Source organism: Pseudochaenichthys georgianus, chromosome 23, assembly GCF_902827115.2.
Source record: "Pseudochaenichthys georgianus chromosome 23, fPseGeo1.2, whole genome shotgun sequence".
Taxonomy (NCBI): Eukaryota; Metazoa; Chordata; class Actinopteri; order Perciformes; family Channichthyidae; genus Pseudochaenichthys; species Pseudochaenichthys georgianus.
This window is the reverse complement of record NC_047525.1, coordinates 21,688,730-21,705,300: the sequence shown is the minus strand read 5'-3', so window position 1 is coordinate 21,705,300 and position 16,571 is coordinate 21,688,730. Positions and strand designations below refer to the sequence as shown.

Genomic DNA, 16,571 nt, shown 5'->3' with positions numbered 1-16,571 from the left:
AGCTCAGGATCTGCGTGCGTGTGTGTCCGCGCACATGTATGCTAGGCTCTGACAGGGTGTGTGTGTGTGTGTGTGTGTGTGTGTGTGGTTGGTTTAGCATTTCTTTATCCCGTACAAGAGGAGGCAGAACTTTGTGTAACTTTGGTTTACTGAAAACAGAAATGACCTTTAAAGCAACAACACTTTTCTAGATGACTGTGAGGGAAATGACGGGATGCACTATGTTTCTTTAGTCTCTATAAATACCAAGTGTGTTATAAAAAGCTGGTTACCCATACAGAGTACATCAGTGCCGACACCAGGTGTATCTATATAGTTTAGAAGCTATGAACCACACGATGAGTATTCGATGACGTTAAAGCAAATACCACCTTCACCTTAGATATCCTCTCCTGCAATGGCTATTATTATTTGCTTTCACATGGTAACCAAGCCATTTCCTATCAACTTGAAATTATGACTTATTTGGCTTCACTAGATATTTTTCATGTTTGGTTAGCGATGTTTTCAGTTTTCGACGCGGCCTCGGAAAACCGCCACGGAAATAAGACGTGACATTATTTTGACAGTCCCACTTAGAACATTACAAATTCACCAGGTTAGAAAAAAATCATGGAAATAAAAAGCAAAAAGTGTAATGCGTAACAAAAAGGGAAAGAAACTTCACAACAACACAATGTTTCTGCACTTCCATTGAATACACACATGTTTTGTTTTGGTCATGATCCACTTTTACAGTTAGCTGCTCTCTACCGGTCACCAACATCGCATCGCCTTTTTTAGCTACAGTATTTCTGGCAGAAAATCTCCAAAGTGGATGCTCTATGAATCAAAATCAGCATTTATTCCCCCCTCTCTCTTTCTGTCTCGTGGTCATCTTTGTATAGGGCGAAATGAAACAATCCCAGAGGTTATTCGAAGGTAGTTTGCGGAACGAAAGCTTCTCTTTGTACTAGTTTAAAGTCGCAGAAGACGGACCAAGAGGAGTTTGGTGGCTTCTGTCTATAAGCTATTGGCCATTGCTAGTGTTGGCTTTGGTTTCTAGCTGTTGCCTGTGACTGTTTGCAGGTAGACAAAGCTTTAGAACGAGGAGGTAAAGAGGACAGCAAGAGGGACATTATGCGGAAATGCATCTGTTTTGTAAATGGTGATTTATACAAACTAGTAATTGTACCCCAACTTCATTTCCAGTTTTTTTTACTTTTAACCACAAACAGATAATAGACTGGAACTTTTTTTTTTCTCTTTTTTTTTTTTGGACAGCTGCAACAACAGTCTTGGATCCGCAGTTTTCCGTTATTTCCGGTGTGATTCAGGGAATGGCATTTACAGTTGGTGGTGTCAGATTTTGAAATTAACCATGGTTAAAAGAAAAAGAAGCTAAAAATAATATACTGTTCATAATTCATAATAGTAGCAACATACAGGCGGTGACACGGATCTCTGAGACTACTCCTGTGCAAATGAAAACAGAGCAACAAGTTGAATTGAACCAGCAATCGTCTCTAGACATGAACAACTACTGGGGGGGGGGGGGGGGGGGGGGGGGGGGGATTATTCACAAACATAAAACGTCTTCCTTTTTGGCAGTATATGAGGCCGCTAGCTTTCAACGGAACGTGATTTGTTTTTTTTCTCCCAGTATCCTTGAGTCCATCATCCTTGTACTGTACGTGGCCACGCCATCTCTAATGAAGTTTTCTTTTAATCAGACATCTCATGCCTGTCTTGTTCCCAAAGGGCTGCGACAAAGAGTTCCTTTGGACCAGTCTCCATCCGGATGCATGCTCAATAAATAGTCAGAGAGACACAGAGAGACTGTGGAGTGGTTTCTTAGTCTTGCAGGAGGTCTGTGTGGGAGAAACAGTGCGGCGGGGCGGAGGGATACGTCGGCCAAAAACGGTATCCTAGTCACTCCAGGTCTTCTGATAAGTTCCCTTCCTCCAGCTCCCGGTCGTCGTCCAGCTCTGGACTGTGATTGGCTGTCGTCACCAGTGACATCGGACAGTCCTCGTCGTCCATGTTGAGCGGCTCCTCCTTCACGTGAATCTGTTGCCTGCGACACAAGCACCATAAATGTTAGATTTGGATTTAAAGGTCTCCTATTATACTGTTTTTCATCAATATATTACAGCTCTCAGATATATACAGAACATGTCTCTGACGTGTTTGGCACCAAACACCAAACAGATCATTGCAGCATTACCCATAATCCCCTCTGTTTCAGCCCTGTTTCCAAAGTGCTGATTCTCTGTCTGTTACTTTAGATGAAAATAAGGAGCCCCTCCCCACGCCCCTCTGAGAGAGATTTGGTTACAAAGAACACAATGGTGCTCTAGGAGGGGATTCAGGTGATAAGGGGGGGGGGGGGTTACCTTGGTTGCTGATTGGCTAATGGTTACACAACCCAAAAAAACGTTATGACATCATAAAGTGGCCAAAATCAATGGATCAGGACAAAAAGTGAGCGAATATTTTTCCCTGAAACTTTCAGAGTCTCTTTCCACAGAGATTAAACACGTTGATGTTTAAAAGACATGAAAAAGTGGACTTTGCATAATAGGTGACCTTTAAGATAGCACTTTTTTAAACTCACTGGTCATTTTAAATAGCATGCTAATCACTACAGCTGTAGAATTATAGAGAGTAAAAGAGATAGAGGGTTTCTTGGAATTACTGTGGTGTGCTCACAGATAAATATTTTGTAGTGTCAAAAAAATGGCACATAACAGCCGTGACATGCATTATCTAGTGAGAGTAACAAGCATGTTGTTTGCGAGACGCTAATTCGACACGATGCCTCACGTCTACTGTAAGTAAGCGCATGAAAATTGCATGAAAAAACACGGCCCCTGTAAGGCCGATAAGCTGTGATGTTCCAGACATGTTTGGCATTTAAAAGTTTACTGATGACACCAGGTTGAAATACATGAAAAAGAAGAAAAAAAGGAGGGGCGGGGGGGAAACAGGCCGCATGATAAATAATGGAGAATTTCTCATCCCTGAGCCCCCTGGAGCAAAGGCAGAGGAGAGGCTTTTTTATCTAGTTAATAGAAAGCGCAGCCACTCGTTAATATGCAGGGCCGTGCGTGTCGCTCCTCGAGAGGAGAAACCGGCAGCTAGGTTCTGCCATTAATCAACTTCAGCCCGGCAGTTCGCTTGGACACCATGATACATGTTTTTAACTCTAAATGGATGAATATCTTTAGCCACTGTCAATAAGCGGCGGGCAGGAGGCAGCGCTGAGAGCGACTCTGCCTTCAGAACAACAGAGGAGTGGGCGGGAGGGGGAGAAAAAAAGTGTTGGGCGACTAAAAAGAATAATAATGCTGTCACACACAAACAAGGCAGTACATGATCCGCGGGCCGAGTCGAGAGAGGGGTTTGTGCCACGATGATAAATCTGACAAAACCTAATTATTTCTGACACATCGGATGCATCGGAGGATCCCTGCAGACTTTGAGAGGGGAGAGTGTGGTGGGGGGGGAGTTATCAAGTGGTGCTACGTTAGGACGCAGCCTCTCCCGGGCTGCCTTCATCAGTGGAAGGGGGGAGGGCGAGGGTCTTTGAAATGTTGAAAAGGTACAGATGACTTTAACGTTCAGAGCCAAATACTGTAAATGAATATTGTGAAGAGAGGGGTTGATGTGAGCGGGAGGAGGGAGGAAGGTGTTTCTGTTTGTGACTCAGATTCATGGAAATAAAAGGGTTTTTAGTATTTGTGTATACTTAATGATAACACAATGCAAAACAAATACAAACATGTATGTGTGATGTAAAAAAGGGAAGATTAGCCATATGTTTTATTGTCAAACCTCAAAATTGGAAGTGGTTGGATTTTTTTTTCCATAAAGAAATGAAAGTCAGTCCCTTTCGTTGGTTGTACCTACTACATAACGCTTTTAAAAAGGGATCATTAACGTACAGTATTTGTCAATTATCCTGACTTCTTCCATGGAGTTTTGGATTATGAATAGCACTATAGTGAATTATCTGTTTATAAATCAGCCTCCGCTCATGGGAGCCCACCGGAGTGTGTCGTAAACAAGCACAAACACTAACATGCTTACCACCACATTAAAGTGTTATTTCATATTTAATTACTGCTAACCAAAGCCCTCCTCTGTTATCCTTGCAGCTCATTTTGTGCGTCTCTGAAGGAAAAATATGCAGGAACACATCCAGCGGCCTGAGCGCTCTGACACTTTATTAAAATATGTGGATGAGCCGTTTAGTGCTTAATGGCTAGCTGCCATTACTGAGTCACTCAGGAGTGAACGCCGGACGTTGCGGCGCAATATATACGCTTCTCTGTCCGTCTGTGAGTGTGTGTGTGTCTCTCTGTGTGTGTGTGTGTGTGTGTGTGTGTGTGTGTGTGTGAGCGTGCTCTGAGGTGCCTGGGCTCACATCTATGGCAGATTAGCACCAGCAATCATGCAGAGGTATGTCAGGGATGCAAATAAGGTCATTAGTCCACGGCCCTTAATGGTAGGTTGGGGGACAGGAGAGGTGGTGTGGAGGGAGGTTGAAGGCAAGGGGTGAGGACCGAGGGGCCAATCAAATACATTCATAACATCTCACTGCGAGTCATTAACACGGAGGGGCGGTCGCCAAACAATTAGACGAGACAGCTGATGAAATAAAAGTGATATGGAACAGATTCTTCTTGCTTTAATCTGACTGGGAGGAAATATTCCACTCTTTTGTGTGAAGTTGCTAATTTCCGAGTCCTGGCGCCGCTTCTTTTAAGCATAGCCCTGAGCAGTGTGTTGCACATGCTCACACACACGCAGCATGGCCTGGGGCGCTCTGGTTTTGCGGTTAAGCAGATAGCATTAACCTTCAGATGCTGAGGAGGGGGGGGGGGGGGGCAGGTTTGTCTAATTGTTGGATTGACTCGCTGGTCCTCTCCTGAGAAAGGCCTTAAAGGCGGTGTACTATTTAGTTTAGTGCTACAAGCCACTCCATTATTTAAGACAACATCCTGGAAAAAGGCAGTCATGAAAAACACATTTCTTCCATTTTGAGGTTGTCGTGGCTGTGTAAAGGCGGGAGGGGGAGAGGGGGGGGGGGACTCATCCTCCACAGCCACTCATGTCAGTGTCAGGGCCAGAGAGGAGAGAAAGGAGCAGGAAAAGGGAAAGTCAATGCTGTCCGGTTACTAAAAGTTGAATGACCTGAGGGAGTGCTACTCTGTCTGGAGCCGGGCGCATTTGCTCCACTTCACACCCATTTAAGAGCGGGGTAAACACGTCCGTGCAGATTAACGTATGGACGCCTAAGAACCAGCCAAACACTCTTCAGACTCACTTCATGGAGCCCGAGTGCATCCTTTCTCCATTACAGGAGTGGTTAGCCTGACTTTGCAACATGAGCTGTGATGGACAGTGGCTGAGAATCCCTAATGTGTAACTTCTGTTTGTCTCAGAGTGTGTGTGTGTGTGTGTGTGTGTGTGTGTGTGTGTGTGTGTTTCCCTGCATGCTGCTTTCAGACATGGCTCAGACATTTCCTGAAACTCACATGGCATTCATTTTTTAAAAACACTCTCTTTCTCTCTCAGCTCCATTAAAACAGAGATGGGAAAAGGAGGGATTTTTTTTTTTTTAAAGTAATTACACTAGCTCATTATTAATAGGAACAGTCTTGCATAAAATATGGAAGCTAAACCCTTATAATGCACACAGTGGTGTAATTAAAGATGGATGTGTAATAGAGCCTATTTATAGACTAAGGACTAACTGTTATCCCAAACGTCAAGCTCAAGGTATTATCACGGTGCCATTGAAATTAGCACAGCAGAGACAGGAGGGGGGGGGGGGGGGGGGTGATAGGACTCACACAGGAAACTGAACCCGGCCCCGGGGTCATGGCATACAGAGGAACACTCTGGTACTGTGGGTTAACTATCAGGCAATTAAACTAACAAAGGGCACGAGGACATCGAGTGGATTCAGTGCAGGGGGGGGGGGGGGCATGTGCTCGCATTCTCAGAGAGGTTTCATAAGAAATGTGATGTGACAAAACTATCTCTCAAACACCGCAGTGAGTGAGCAGGGAGGGCTGCTGAGTTTAAAGGATATGAGTTCTTATTTTCTCTTGACACTAAACAAAAAATCTAATAATATTTAGAGCAAATTATATTTTTTGCGTGAGAAACAGTACACAAATGAGCCCTGATTATGATGTGATTTTCATATATGTACTGCATCGTATACAGTATTTGTACAGTGTGGGGACTCACATGTGTACTGGGGGGGAGTATCCGGGGCTGCCGTGTCCGTTGGTGTCCAGGTGGTCGTAAAGCCCGTTGAGTCCCTCATGGGCGGACTGCATCAGGGTAGGGGGGCTGCAGCCCAGCATACCTGGGAGGCTGCCGCCCAAAAGTCCTGGTGGGCTTCCGCCCAAAAGTCCTTGACACCCGCCCATCAGCATGGAGGGGTCTCCGCCGAGGAGGCCGTGGCAGCTGCCTCCCATGGGGCCCGTGGAGCCGCTGTTCATGAGGCCGGGGGTCCCCAGCAGGGGCAGGGAGGTCTCTGCCAGGGCAGCCTGCAGGGGGGGAGGGAGATAGTGAGGATTAAAAGGCAGGTAGTTATTGGGACGATGAGGGAATGTTAGATGAGGGAAGACACGAGGGCATAATCATGTCAAAAGTGGTAGAAGAGGTCAAGAGTGGAAGGAGGGAGGACGAGTGTGAGAGGAAGAGTGATACAAGAGGAACATGTAGCAGGTGAGAGAGTGAGATTTAACATATAAAGGATTAAACACAGATTGTCTCATGTTGAGGTTTTTTATTCAGCTATGTCCCCCCCTGTGACACCTTGCTGACAACCCCCCCCCCCCCAGCTGCCATGTATATACCCTCGTGTGGAGTGGCTATTAAAAAAAAAGTCCCCCAAAACTTTACCTCAAAAATAATAAAAACTCCTGACACTTTCGCCTGCCGCGCATTAAAGTTATGTACAGTGATTACATTTTGAAAGTTTTCGCCATGAGCACCTTGCCGGCGTACACTATGAAGCCAAATCATTTATGACAGCTTAGATAAATATTAATGCACATGCCCTTGCATTCGCACATGCCACTATCAATCTGGAGTGGCTGCCACAGCTGAAAGGAGAAGGAAAGAGCAGAGAGAAGGAGAGCTGCTTCCTGACTCGACCACAGGGGGGCCGAGTGAGTCTGACAGGAGGCGAGAGGGAGGCGGGAGAGATTACAGAAACCTGAGTTAGGGAAAAACTTCCTCTGATATGTGCTAATGTAGGGCCCTATTGTTCACCGCAACCACGCCATGCAGTCACTCATCAGTCAGGCAGCACTCCTGCCTGTCAGTCACATAAACAGGCAGCCGGCGAGTCACAGGTTCATACCTGTAAACTGGCGTTTAGCGCCGATCCATAGCCGAGACTGCAGGGCAGGTTCTTAACAAGTGACGGGCTCCTGGAGACATAAGAGGAGAGAAAATAAATGAGTCAACGTACATAATCAATTCCAGCTGAAGATATATGAAATATTGAAACACATTGCATAGCAGGAAGACTATACTGTACATAACAGACACGGAGGACTGTTTCAAAGAGGACAGAATTGAAGCTTTTTGATTTCCTCTTGACGTGGTTGACCTTCAGATCTGGATCTAAGGAGAGGTGACAGAACGTACCCTGTGATCTTCTGCGACCTGCGTTTCTGGTACTCCATCTCGTCCACCGTCCACACCGCCCCCTTCACGTTCTCCACGCGCACAAAGCACTTGTGCAGACTGAGGTTGTGGCGCACAGCGTTCTGCGGAGAGACATGACACGCAGGTCAGAGGGAGGAGGTAAAACCTAATCATATTCATTCATTAACCGTCGAGAAAGAAAGAAAGAAAGAAAGACGGCTGGGAAATTGATTTTTTTCTGGCATTTTGAAGAAATTCTTAACATTCACGCACCATTGATTTAATTAGTAAAAATTGAGTGAGAGCGAATGCTCTTACAAGTCCTGCACACAGTACATATCAATCAGAGTAAGTAGGCTAAAAGGAGGTAATCAGCATAGCGAATGGCTTATGGTGGTGACAGAAGTGGTAATGCCGGCCTTGATAATGGTGATGTCAGTAACCCTTTCGGCTCCAGAAAAGCATTTCTCTTAATGGACACGTCGCTTTAAAGATGACAGTATCGCAAGAATAAAAAGACACTCGTCAGGAGGCCCCTGTGTCAGGAAGGGTGTGTGCATGTAGGAATGAGGAAGATTAAGGTATCTGACATCTATATGTCCAAATACCCTGTCAAATGTGGCGTTGCTTACATGCTCACATGACACAATTATCTTTCCAATGTATTATCAAAGCTGTATTTAAATTAAAACATGATATATCTTTCATAATGTTACCGGTAAGGTGTTTTCATTAGTGGCAAAATAAGAGAAAAAGCCCTATTTTAGTAATTCCACCATATGACCGTAATTAAAACATGCATCAGAGTCTACAAATAATAACCTTGGCTTTAATATCCCTGCCTCTCATATTTATCACGTCCCTTCCCTCGGTGTGTACCGCTCTTTCTCCAAGAAAAAGGGCTTCAAAAAAAAACTCATAAGCAGATCTCGCATCTGACCTGAAAATCCCAGGATTTGATTGATCTTAATGCCCATGGCTCTGAATATGATAATTTTAATATTAATGAGCAAATGAGCAGTTTTATTATGCATGCTATATAGTTAGAACTAATAAGCTTCTGGGTGAGGGAGAAAGAGAGAGGGGAAAGTGGGATGGAGGGGGGTAGATCCTTCTTTTGAGCTGATGAGAAGACGCTGAGATATTAAACTACCTTTCATTTCTTTCTTTTCGCTATAAAAAAACTAATTCTCTCTGTTAATCAAATGACAAGCCCAGCGCTGATCATCCCACTAATGCTTACAAAGGGGATTGTGGATGTAAATAGATCACGTTGGTTATTATGTGTGGCCGGCAGACTAGATTTCTAAATGTCATTGTGATAGCATTGCTATTAAATCACTTTTTTTCAGGAAATACAGAAAAACATTTTAAAAGAAAGTTGTTTTTTCTGCCTCCGAGAAAACATCTTGTCATAACATTATTACACAGCCAAACATCACCGTACCTAAGAAACTGGAAAAGGGTACCGATCTTTTCCGCGTGCCCTCCCGAACTGGTGATCCCACGGCCATGTGCTCATTTGCATCCCAAATCCAAATTAATTCACTTTTGCTAAATCTAGTGCCGCGCCACGTCTTGCATGCTGATGAGCGGCCGGGCCAGGCTTCCCTCCAGTGCAGCCACAAAGGCTAAAGGCGGCTAACGAAAGGGCCACGGGATAAAAACACTGGCGCTCAGCGGGGCTTTCTTTATCAGCCGGCAGACACACTTCTGGTTCAAACGAAGTGTGCTGCGGGGAAGACATCTTTCACCATCTTTGTGCAGGCAGACAGGACAATAAAGTTGCACGGACAGATATACAAATGGGCCCCTTTGTGTGGGTAAATAAAGAGGGCTACCTCCATGACAGGCCAATTCTCACTTCCCCCCCTGCTTTAGTTCCACACCCTTAACCCCTCTTTTAGACACAGCTTATGTGTACACGAGGCCTTCCCCCGCGCGCAGCTGAGAGCTGGTTAACAGCCATCTTTCTTCCTAATTAACCAATGATATGCGAGAGAAGGTGGTTTCAGGAGTAGGAGGTGGGGTGTCTGCTTTAACAAAAGGTGCTGATGATGGAGTGGCTGCTGTATAATTAGTGCCTCACAGCCCTCTCCTCTCCTCGCCAAGCCTCCGCTGTTAATTGCGGCAAATTAGAAAAACGATATTCGAGGCAGCGTCATCTTTTCCCTTTCAAATAGAAAAGGCGGACAAAATAAATAAGAGGAAGAAAGGGGAGAGAGAGTGCTAATCTTTAGGTAAATATGTGCTTTCTTCTGGTTTTTTGACTCCAGCGAGGTGAAGGGTGGGGGTTACGTAGAGGGGGCGGGGGGTTCATCAAGGTTACCTTCCAAGTCGCAGCGTTGCGTCTGAAGTAGGCGAACGTGCGTGTGAACCAGCTGTAGATTTCATTAAGCGTTAACTGCATGTCGGCAGAGTCCATGATAGCCTGAAATGAGATGACATCAAATAATGGTTTACTAACGAGACTAACTGACACACACACAGCAACGGATTGAGAGAGCTGCCATGATTCATGCAGCAATTAATTTTAATCTAATCAGGCAAAGTTAATTTATTTCCCACTCACCTGTCTTATGAGGGTTGCATAAGTAAATGGCGGCCTGACATCTGCGTTCTTATAAAACTCGTAGTTTGGGGCGATCTCCGGAAAAATAAATACTGTTTCACCACCTGAAGTAATTGGGTAAATTTGATTCCATAAGTTATTACATTTGCTCAAGGTTTCATCAAATTACAAGGGGGGGAAAGGGCGGGAAAAGGGGGGAGAAAGAAAGAGAGGGTGGGGGTAAGGGGTTACAGGGAGCACATCAAATCAGCATTTTCTATGTCTAACAAAATGCATTTTTAATTAATCTCTCTCGTGAGGGATCTTAAACACTAATACATCCATAAAATGAGATCCGTGTAGTTAGTTAGGGTGAAGTTGAATAATTGATGTGTTCACGCTAAACACAGAGTAAATATAAACATCAAAGACGGACCGTTTAAAATGCAAAGCTTAATACATGGAATGTCTTAATGTAATAAATATTGTAGTTTTTTTCACCATTATTTGAACTTAATTAACATTCATGTAATATTTATGCACAGAGGAAGTTCTTGTCTATTTACATATAGAGTGATTAAACACAGGCTTTGCTTTTTATAAACCGCAGCAGACGTCTCACATTGGCTAAGACCAACAAGCCTCTGTGGTGGTGTGTGTGTATGTCTGTGTGTGTTCTAAAATAGTACTACAACACCATTATGGCTTGAGTACTATTAATAGTGCACAGTTTACATTTGGGGGAAATAATCTGAATTTAATCAAAGTCATATCGGAGACACAAAAACAGAATTAGATTGTGTGTGTGTGTGTGTGTGTGTTTGTGTGTGTGTGTGTGTCAGGGTCAATTCATAATGTATTCAAGCAGGTGAATTTCCTTGAAACACAAAAAGACACTTTTATGTTGCCCATTTCTCACGATTGTATTTAAACATCATGTGACCAGATTAGCTTGAAACTGAATTGCCCGCGCTGACGTAGCATGTGTGTGTGTGTGTGTGTGTGTGTGTGTCATGCTCAGTGCTAAGTAGCTGGTCCTACCTGACGACAGAGGCATGGAGTATTTGTCCGAGTGGCGCCTGCGCATGGCTCCCATGCTGGGGACGTTGGCTCCTCCCAGTATTGAGGGCACCTGGGGCATGCCAGTCATGGGGGTGATGGGGGCTGTGGGCGTGGTGGGCGTCTGAGGTAAGTTGGGGGGCGATGCTGAGGGCAGGTTCTTGGACATGGTGATGCTGGACACCAAGTTGAGCTAGGGAGGAGATGAGGAAAGACAGGAAGGCGTTACGTTGTGTGCTCCCCTCCTCTCTCACACAGCTGTGTTTCCACTAACAAGGCTCGTGGAGAGGAGCCAGCCCATCTCCACTAATTACAACTACCAAATTGTATCATAAGAATTCTAATTAGAGCACGCTGTTCGAGATTATCCAACGATCAGCCTCCGTGTTATCCCGGCCCCATCTCTCTTTATCTCTCTATTTATCACTCCCTCCCTCCTCCTCCATCTCCCCGACTGCAACCACCCATAACCCTTTCACACTGAAGCAGAAAGCAGATCGCGTTTGGAATGAAAGTTCCTATTTTAGCCTTTTTTCATAGATGTTAGGAGGAACTCTAAAACCCAAAAACCCTGCTATTAAAACAAAACACAACTAGATATCATAACAGTAATAGCTGATTAATTAGAGGATGTATAACAAGTGGTAGAATGTCATGTTCTTTCTATTTGAGAATACTCTTAAAGTTAGATATAACAAACTTGTGTGGTGTCTTTATCTCCTTCAACATCAGGGACCGGAGAGTCACCTCTGGCACGAACGCCAACCGCGCTCGCTAATCGTCCGGCCTTTTCCCACCACTTTCGCTTCCCAAATCTCATGTGAGAGGCTCTAACCGAGTGGAAAATTCCTCGCTGACCTTTTAGTCTCCGTGCTAATTTAGCCGGAATGGTAATGACATCGTTACATATTCAAACCAAATTGCCTTAATTGTGAGTCTACAAGTGGAATGCATTGGACGCCGGAGTTTGAATTAAAAGCGACTTGAAAGAAGGAAGGGAACTGGGGGTGGGGGGTGGGGGGGGCCTGAAGGCGCTGAGAGATGGAGCGAGGGGCTGAGGGGAAGGTATCAGCGGTCATTTGAGGCATGTGTTGATAAATACGATGAAATGTCAAGTTTGAGAGAGCCCGGTGGATGTAGGGGGATTCAGATGATAATTATGCCCACTTGGCTTTAATGAGCTGCTGCAGTGATGGGACGAGGGCTGGCTGCATATACAGGCCTCGGTGCAGAGAATGAGGACGATAGGTGGGGGGGGGGGGTCAAGGAAAGTATACTCTATATCTATAAAGCAAAAGGTCTGATTATTATTGACGTAAAAAAATTGTAAAAAACAAGCACTGGGATTTTTCTTTTCTCTGAAACTACTGTTTTATTTATCTATTTATTAATTTCATAGATTTAATTCACAGTGGTTGAGCTCAGTGGTATCCCCTGCATCCGGCAAGACATTTAGCAGAACAGGAAACACCTTGAAGTATGCAAACTAAAGTCAAAATAACTGCCTTAATGTATAGGCATGTATATTTATAACGTACAAACATACCGTTACCGCCTCTTCACCTACGAGGCACGGCAACACGCGTGACATGTTTGCAAGTGTACAATCCCTTTTTTTTGATGGGCACTTCTGCTCTGTCTCTGCTCATCTGAATACACACTCAAGGTTATGAGAGATAAAGACATGTTATTATTCAGTAACTGGAGCCTTGCTAACTTAAGGTAGTATTTAATGAAGAATAAATAGCGTCATATTGGAGAGAGGTCATCGTTGGTTGTATCGTTTGTGCGCGTCACTAATGTAACATTTTGACTTATTTATTAAATGTCTTGTTTCTATCTTCCACCTGTGATTCCACATCCACCAATCACCTCTCTTAGTTATGTCACTTTTGCTCTGCTGTGGTTCCCCACACCGAATCCTTTATCCTACCTCCTCAAAACATAAAATACACACGGAAGACTTAAAACTGAAGACTTAAAATGTTCGTTTAAGAATTCTGTCTGAATTTCCCCCACCATCAAATGCAATTAGCTGCTCTTTCATGTGTGCTTTATGTAATGCAATACTTCATTAGCATCATTCATTCATATCCAGGCGTGGATTATAGGCTGCAAACGCCTTATTGGACGAGATGGAAGCAAGCTGCTGGAGTTTTGAAGATTAAAAAAAAAAAATCTACAGAGAGAGAGATTGAATAATAAAAAGGGAGTTTGATTCCTGATGGAATTATGGGATAATTATGCTATCTTGTGATTATCTACATGCTATGATGAGGAGGAATTATTCTATTGTAAGCAGCACTTACTGAGCAGCAGAAACAATGTTTTGCTCTCAAATATTTCAAAACGTGGCGAAAAGAAATCTTAAACACAGGGTGGGAGAAAGGCATTTGTAATCATCCCATCAAAAAGTAAAAGGCAAGAGAAAGGAAAGAAATGCAGAATGACATCGTTTTCCTTCCATGACCCCGTCACCATTTTGGATTTTCTTTTCTCTCTGGAACCAATTTCAGTAGTGGCGGGTATTTATGTCAACATCACACCGTCTTCGCCACTCGGCTGTAATTTTCAGGTGTTTGTATCTTCTTCTCTCTCATTCCATGTTCAAGTGCTACCGAGCCAAACAGTCATCAGCAGCCAACAGGTTGTTTTGGCTATTATATCCATCAAGAAGAAATGACCCTGCATTTTAGCTAAGGACTCCACCGCTCTGCCATCTAATACACTCCCAAACGGCTTTGTCCTCTCACAATACCTGATAAGAAGCAGATATAACTCTGTATTACAAATCCCATTCCCCCCCCCCCACGCCTTTCAGCTTCTGTCACTCATTCTCACAACTGCCGGGTGCTTAAACTGTTCATTTTCTGTGTGCGGGCCTCATTCATCGCCGCGGTGTGTTTACGGTGGCCAGAGCAATATGCACTCACTGGTTTGGGAGATGACTTGGGTTCCGAGGGCCGCATGTGCAAGTGGGCCATCATCGCCTGAAGACGCTCACGTTCTTTAGAAAGCTGTCAGGAGAGAAGAAGAAGAAGAAGAAGAAGAAGAAGAAGAGGAGAGGACGTTAGAGTGGATTAAAGCAGAGCTGAGGTACAACAGAATATGAGACGGGGAAAGAAAGACAGGAAGGAAGGGAGACAGGTTTGCTGGGGATGTAAGACAGGCTGCAGGGAGGAAAGGTCAGGCTAAACAAATAGCATTTCATCTTTTTGTCAATAGCTGAATTTAGGTCAGCGAGACTCTGACAGTAACAAGCTAGTTGGGTCATAAATTAGGTGGTGCCGAGTGTCTGCTCAAAGTCCTGTGGACACTGTTAGGGGGATGGAGCGCAGCCAGCAGCTGCCGAGAGGTGAAAGGGTCCTCCAAACAGGGGGCCAGGCTGCCCCGCCTCCCCGGTCCAGTTAGTGGCCCCAGCCATCGCCTATCATCAATCTAATTCACAGGGAGTGACAGGGACTGGACCATGTGAGGAGCTCAACCCCCCGATACACACACACACACACACACACACACACACACACACACACACACACACACACACACACACACACACACACACACACACACACACACACACACACACACACACACACACACACACACACACACACACACACACACACACACACACACACACACACACACACACACACACACACACACACACACACACACACACACACACACACACACACACACACGCCAGAAGAAAACACACAGAGAAACAGACAAGCAAGTAGGCGTTCACACACACAGAGGTGCACGCATACACAGAGCCGGGCCTCATTACTAGTGACGGCTCTCGTGGAAAAAGGAAAAGGAGGAAGCGAGGGATAGTGGGAGTGAGGAATGAAAGAGAAAGGGAGAAACGAGAATAGACAGGACAGCAAACACAAGTGCACCACTGTAATTGGTCACACTGTAAAGCACAGGCTTCAATGGCTTTGTGTTTCAATGGAAAACAAAACACAGAAAATGAAATAAATGAAATAAATCCCTTTTTACATGGCAACAGAATGTATTTACTTTAAAACCAAACGCCTAACAATTAAATACAAACTGTTTATCGGACCGACAAATGTGTGGGAGGAAGTGTTGGCCTCTGGTGGAGAGCAAGGGAGGGAAGTTGGGTCGGATTGATCCTGCTTTTTTATTATAATAACTTTATATCTGACCCAAACTTTGCAAAGCTTGATGGTTGGAACGGAGTAGCTCCAGCTGGCACTTTGTGAGTCGTTTAAAACCCACGTTTCTATTGGCTTCTAAAGAAGGAGCAGCGGTTGTCGTCAGTGCTGAGTAATAATGTCGCTCAATCAGAGCTCTCATTATCTAGCCCGCACGACTTCTTAATAAGGTCACGCTCCACCTACTGAAAATAGTTCCCTCCTTTTGAGCTTTCTTCAGGTGCAAAGTGCAGTTAATTAACACAGCAGACCGGGAGAGATGCACTCGCTATTAATTGGAAAGTAAGAGAAGACAAAAAAAGAAAGCAGAGAAAATAAAGCACACGCTTAATTCAATTAAAACTGCCTTAATGGCTTTCCTTGTAAGGCCTGAGGATTCTTTTGTTTAGTGGCTTTGTTGAATTCAGCAGGTCCTGCTCGTCGGGAAGTAGTCCACCGCTTGGCCTTTCTGTCACTCACATAACTTTTATTGTTTTGTTTGATGACGAGTGACTGAAATTAGTTTGCTAAATGTGACAATGGTAAAAAAGTTACAACGCTTTGCGGAGCTTTTGCTCGACAGGGACGTACTTGTATTTCCAGCTGCTGTACGACTTGCATCTGGACTCTACACTGGGCCGTGCTCCGGTCATCCAGGGCGTGTTCACTGTTTAGGTGCCTGGAAGTAGAAAGACAAACAGAAAGGAAATGTTAAACAAGAACTTTAAAATCCTCCAAACATGACTAAGCTGGCAGAAGACAGCACCCATTCTTTTGATCCAAACTGTGGAGGACGATAATGACCATATCAACTTCACCACTGTTTTGTTTTAATGATAATATTTCTATACCGGGACAATCATCTATAGGATAGTGTTAGGAGGCATTGTTCCGCTGTGGAACGAGGTGATTAGAAGTAACATGACGGTGTGGTGCCGTGTTTAACATGACAATAGGCCCGCGCCGCTTTAGATGGCGAACCTCAGCGCCGCCCTGAGCGCTGCTTTCTGCCGAGCATAAAAGATGCTAGCCCGGCAGAACGGCTTTGTCTTCTTCGTTTACCGAAAACAATACACACAATTTAACACCAGCAACATTTGACACACACAAGCGGCTCTTCGACGGGAGGTGCA

General features: G+C 44.6%; 1 protein-coding gene across 2 annotated transcripts in view; it reads right to left on the bottom strand.

Moving 5' to 3' along the window:
* Nucleotides 1-1,552: 1,552 nt before the first annotated feature.
* The window catches only part of foxp2 (forkhead box P2), an 83,779-nt gene continuing 68,760 nt past the window's right edge, over nt 1,553-16,571 (bottom strand). For both annotated transcript variants that reach the window (XM_034075113.2, XM_071201792.1), the window contains exons 10-18: nt 16,030-16,117; nt 14,203-14,286; nt 11,252-11,462; nt 10,232-10,335; nt 9,989-10,090; nt 7,660-7,781; nt 7,370-7,439; nt 6,244-6,548; nt 1,553-2,056 (exon numbers count right to left, since the gene is read on the bottom strand). In XM_034075113.2, the coding sequence (XP_033931004.1) occupies nt 1,912-2,056; nt 6,244-6,548; nt 7,370-7,439; nt 7,660-7,781; nt 9,989-10,090; nt 10,232-10,335; nt 11,252-11,462; nt 14,203-14,286; nt 16,030-16,117 (1,231 nt within the window). In that variant the 3' untranslated portion in view covers nt 1,553-1,911. The remainder of the gene's footprint in view (nt 2,057-6,243; nt 6,549-7,369; nt 7,440-7,659; nt 7,782-9,988; nt 10,091-10,231; nt 10,336-11,251; nt 11,463-14,202; nt 14,287-16,029; nt 16,118-16,571) is intronic.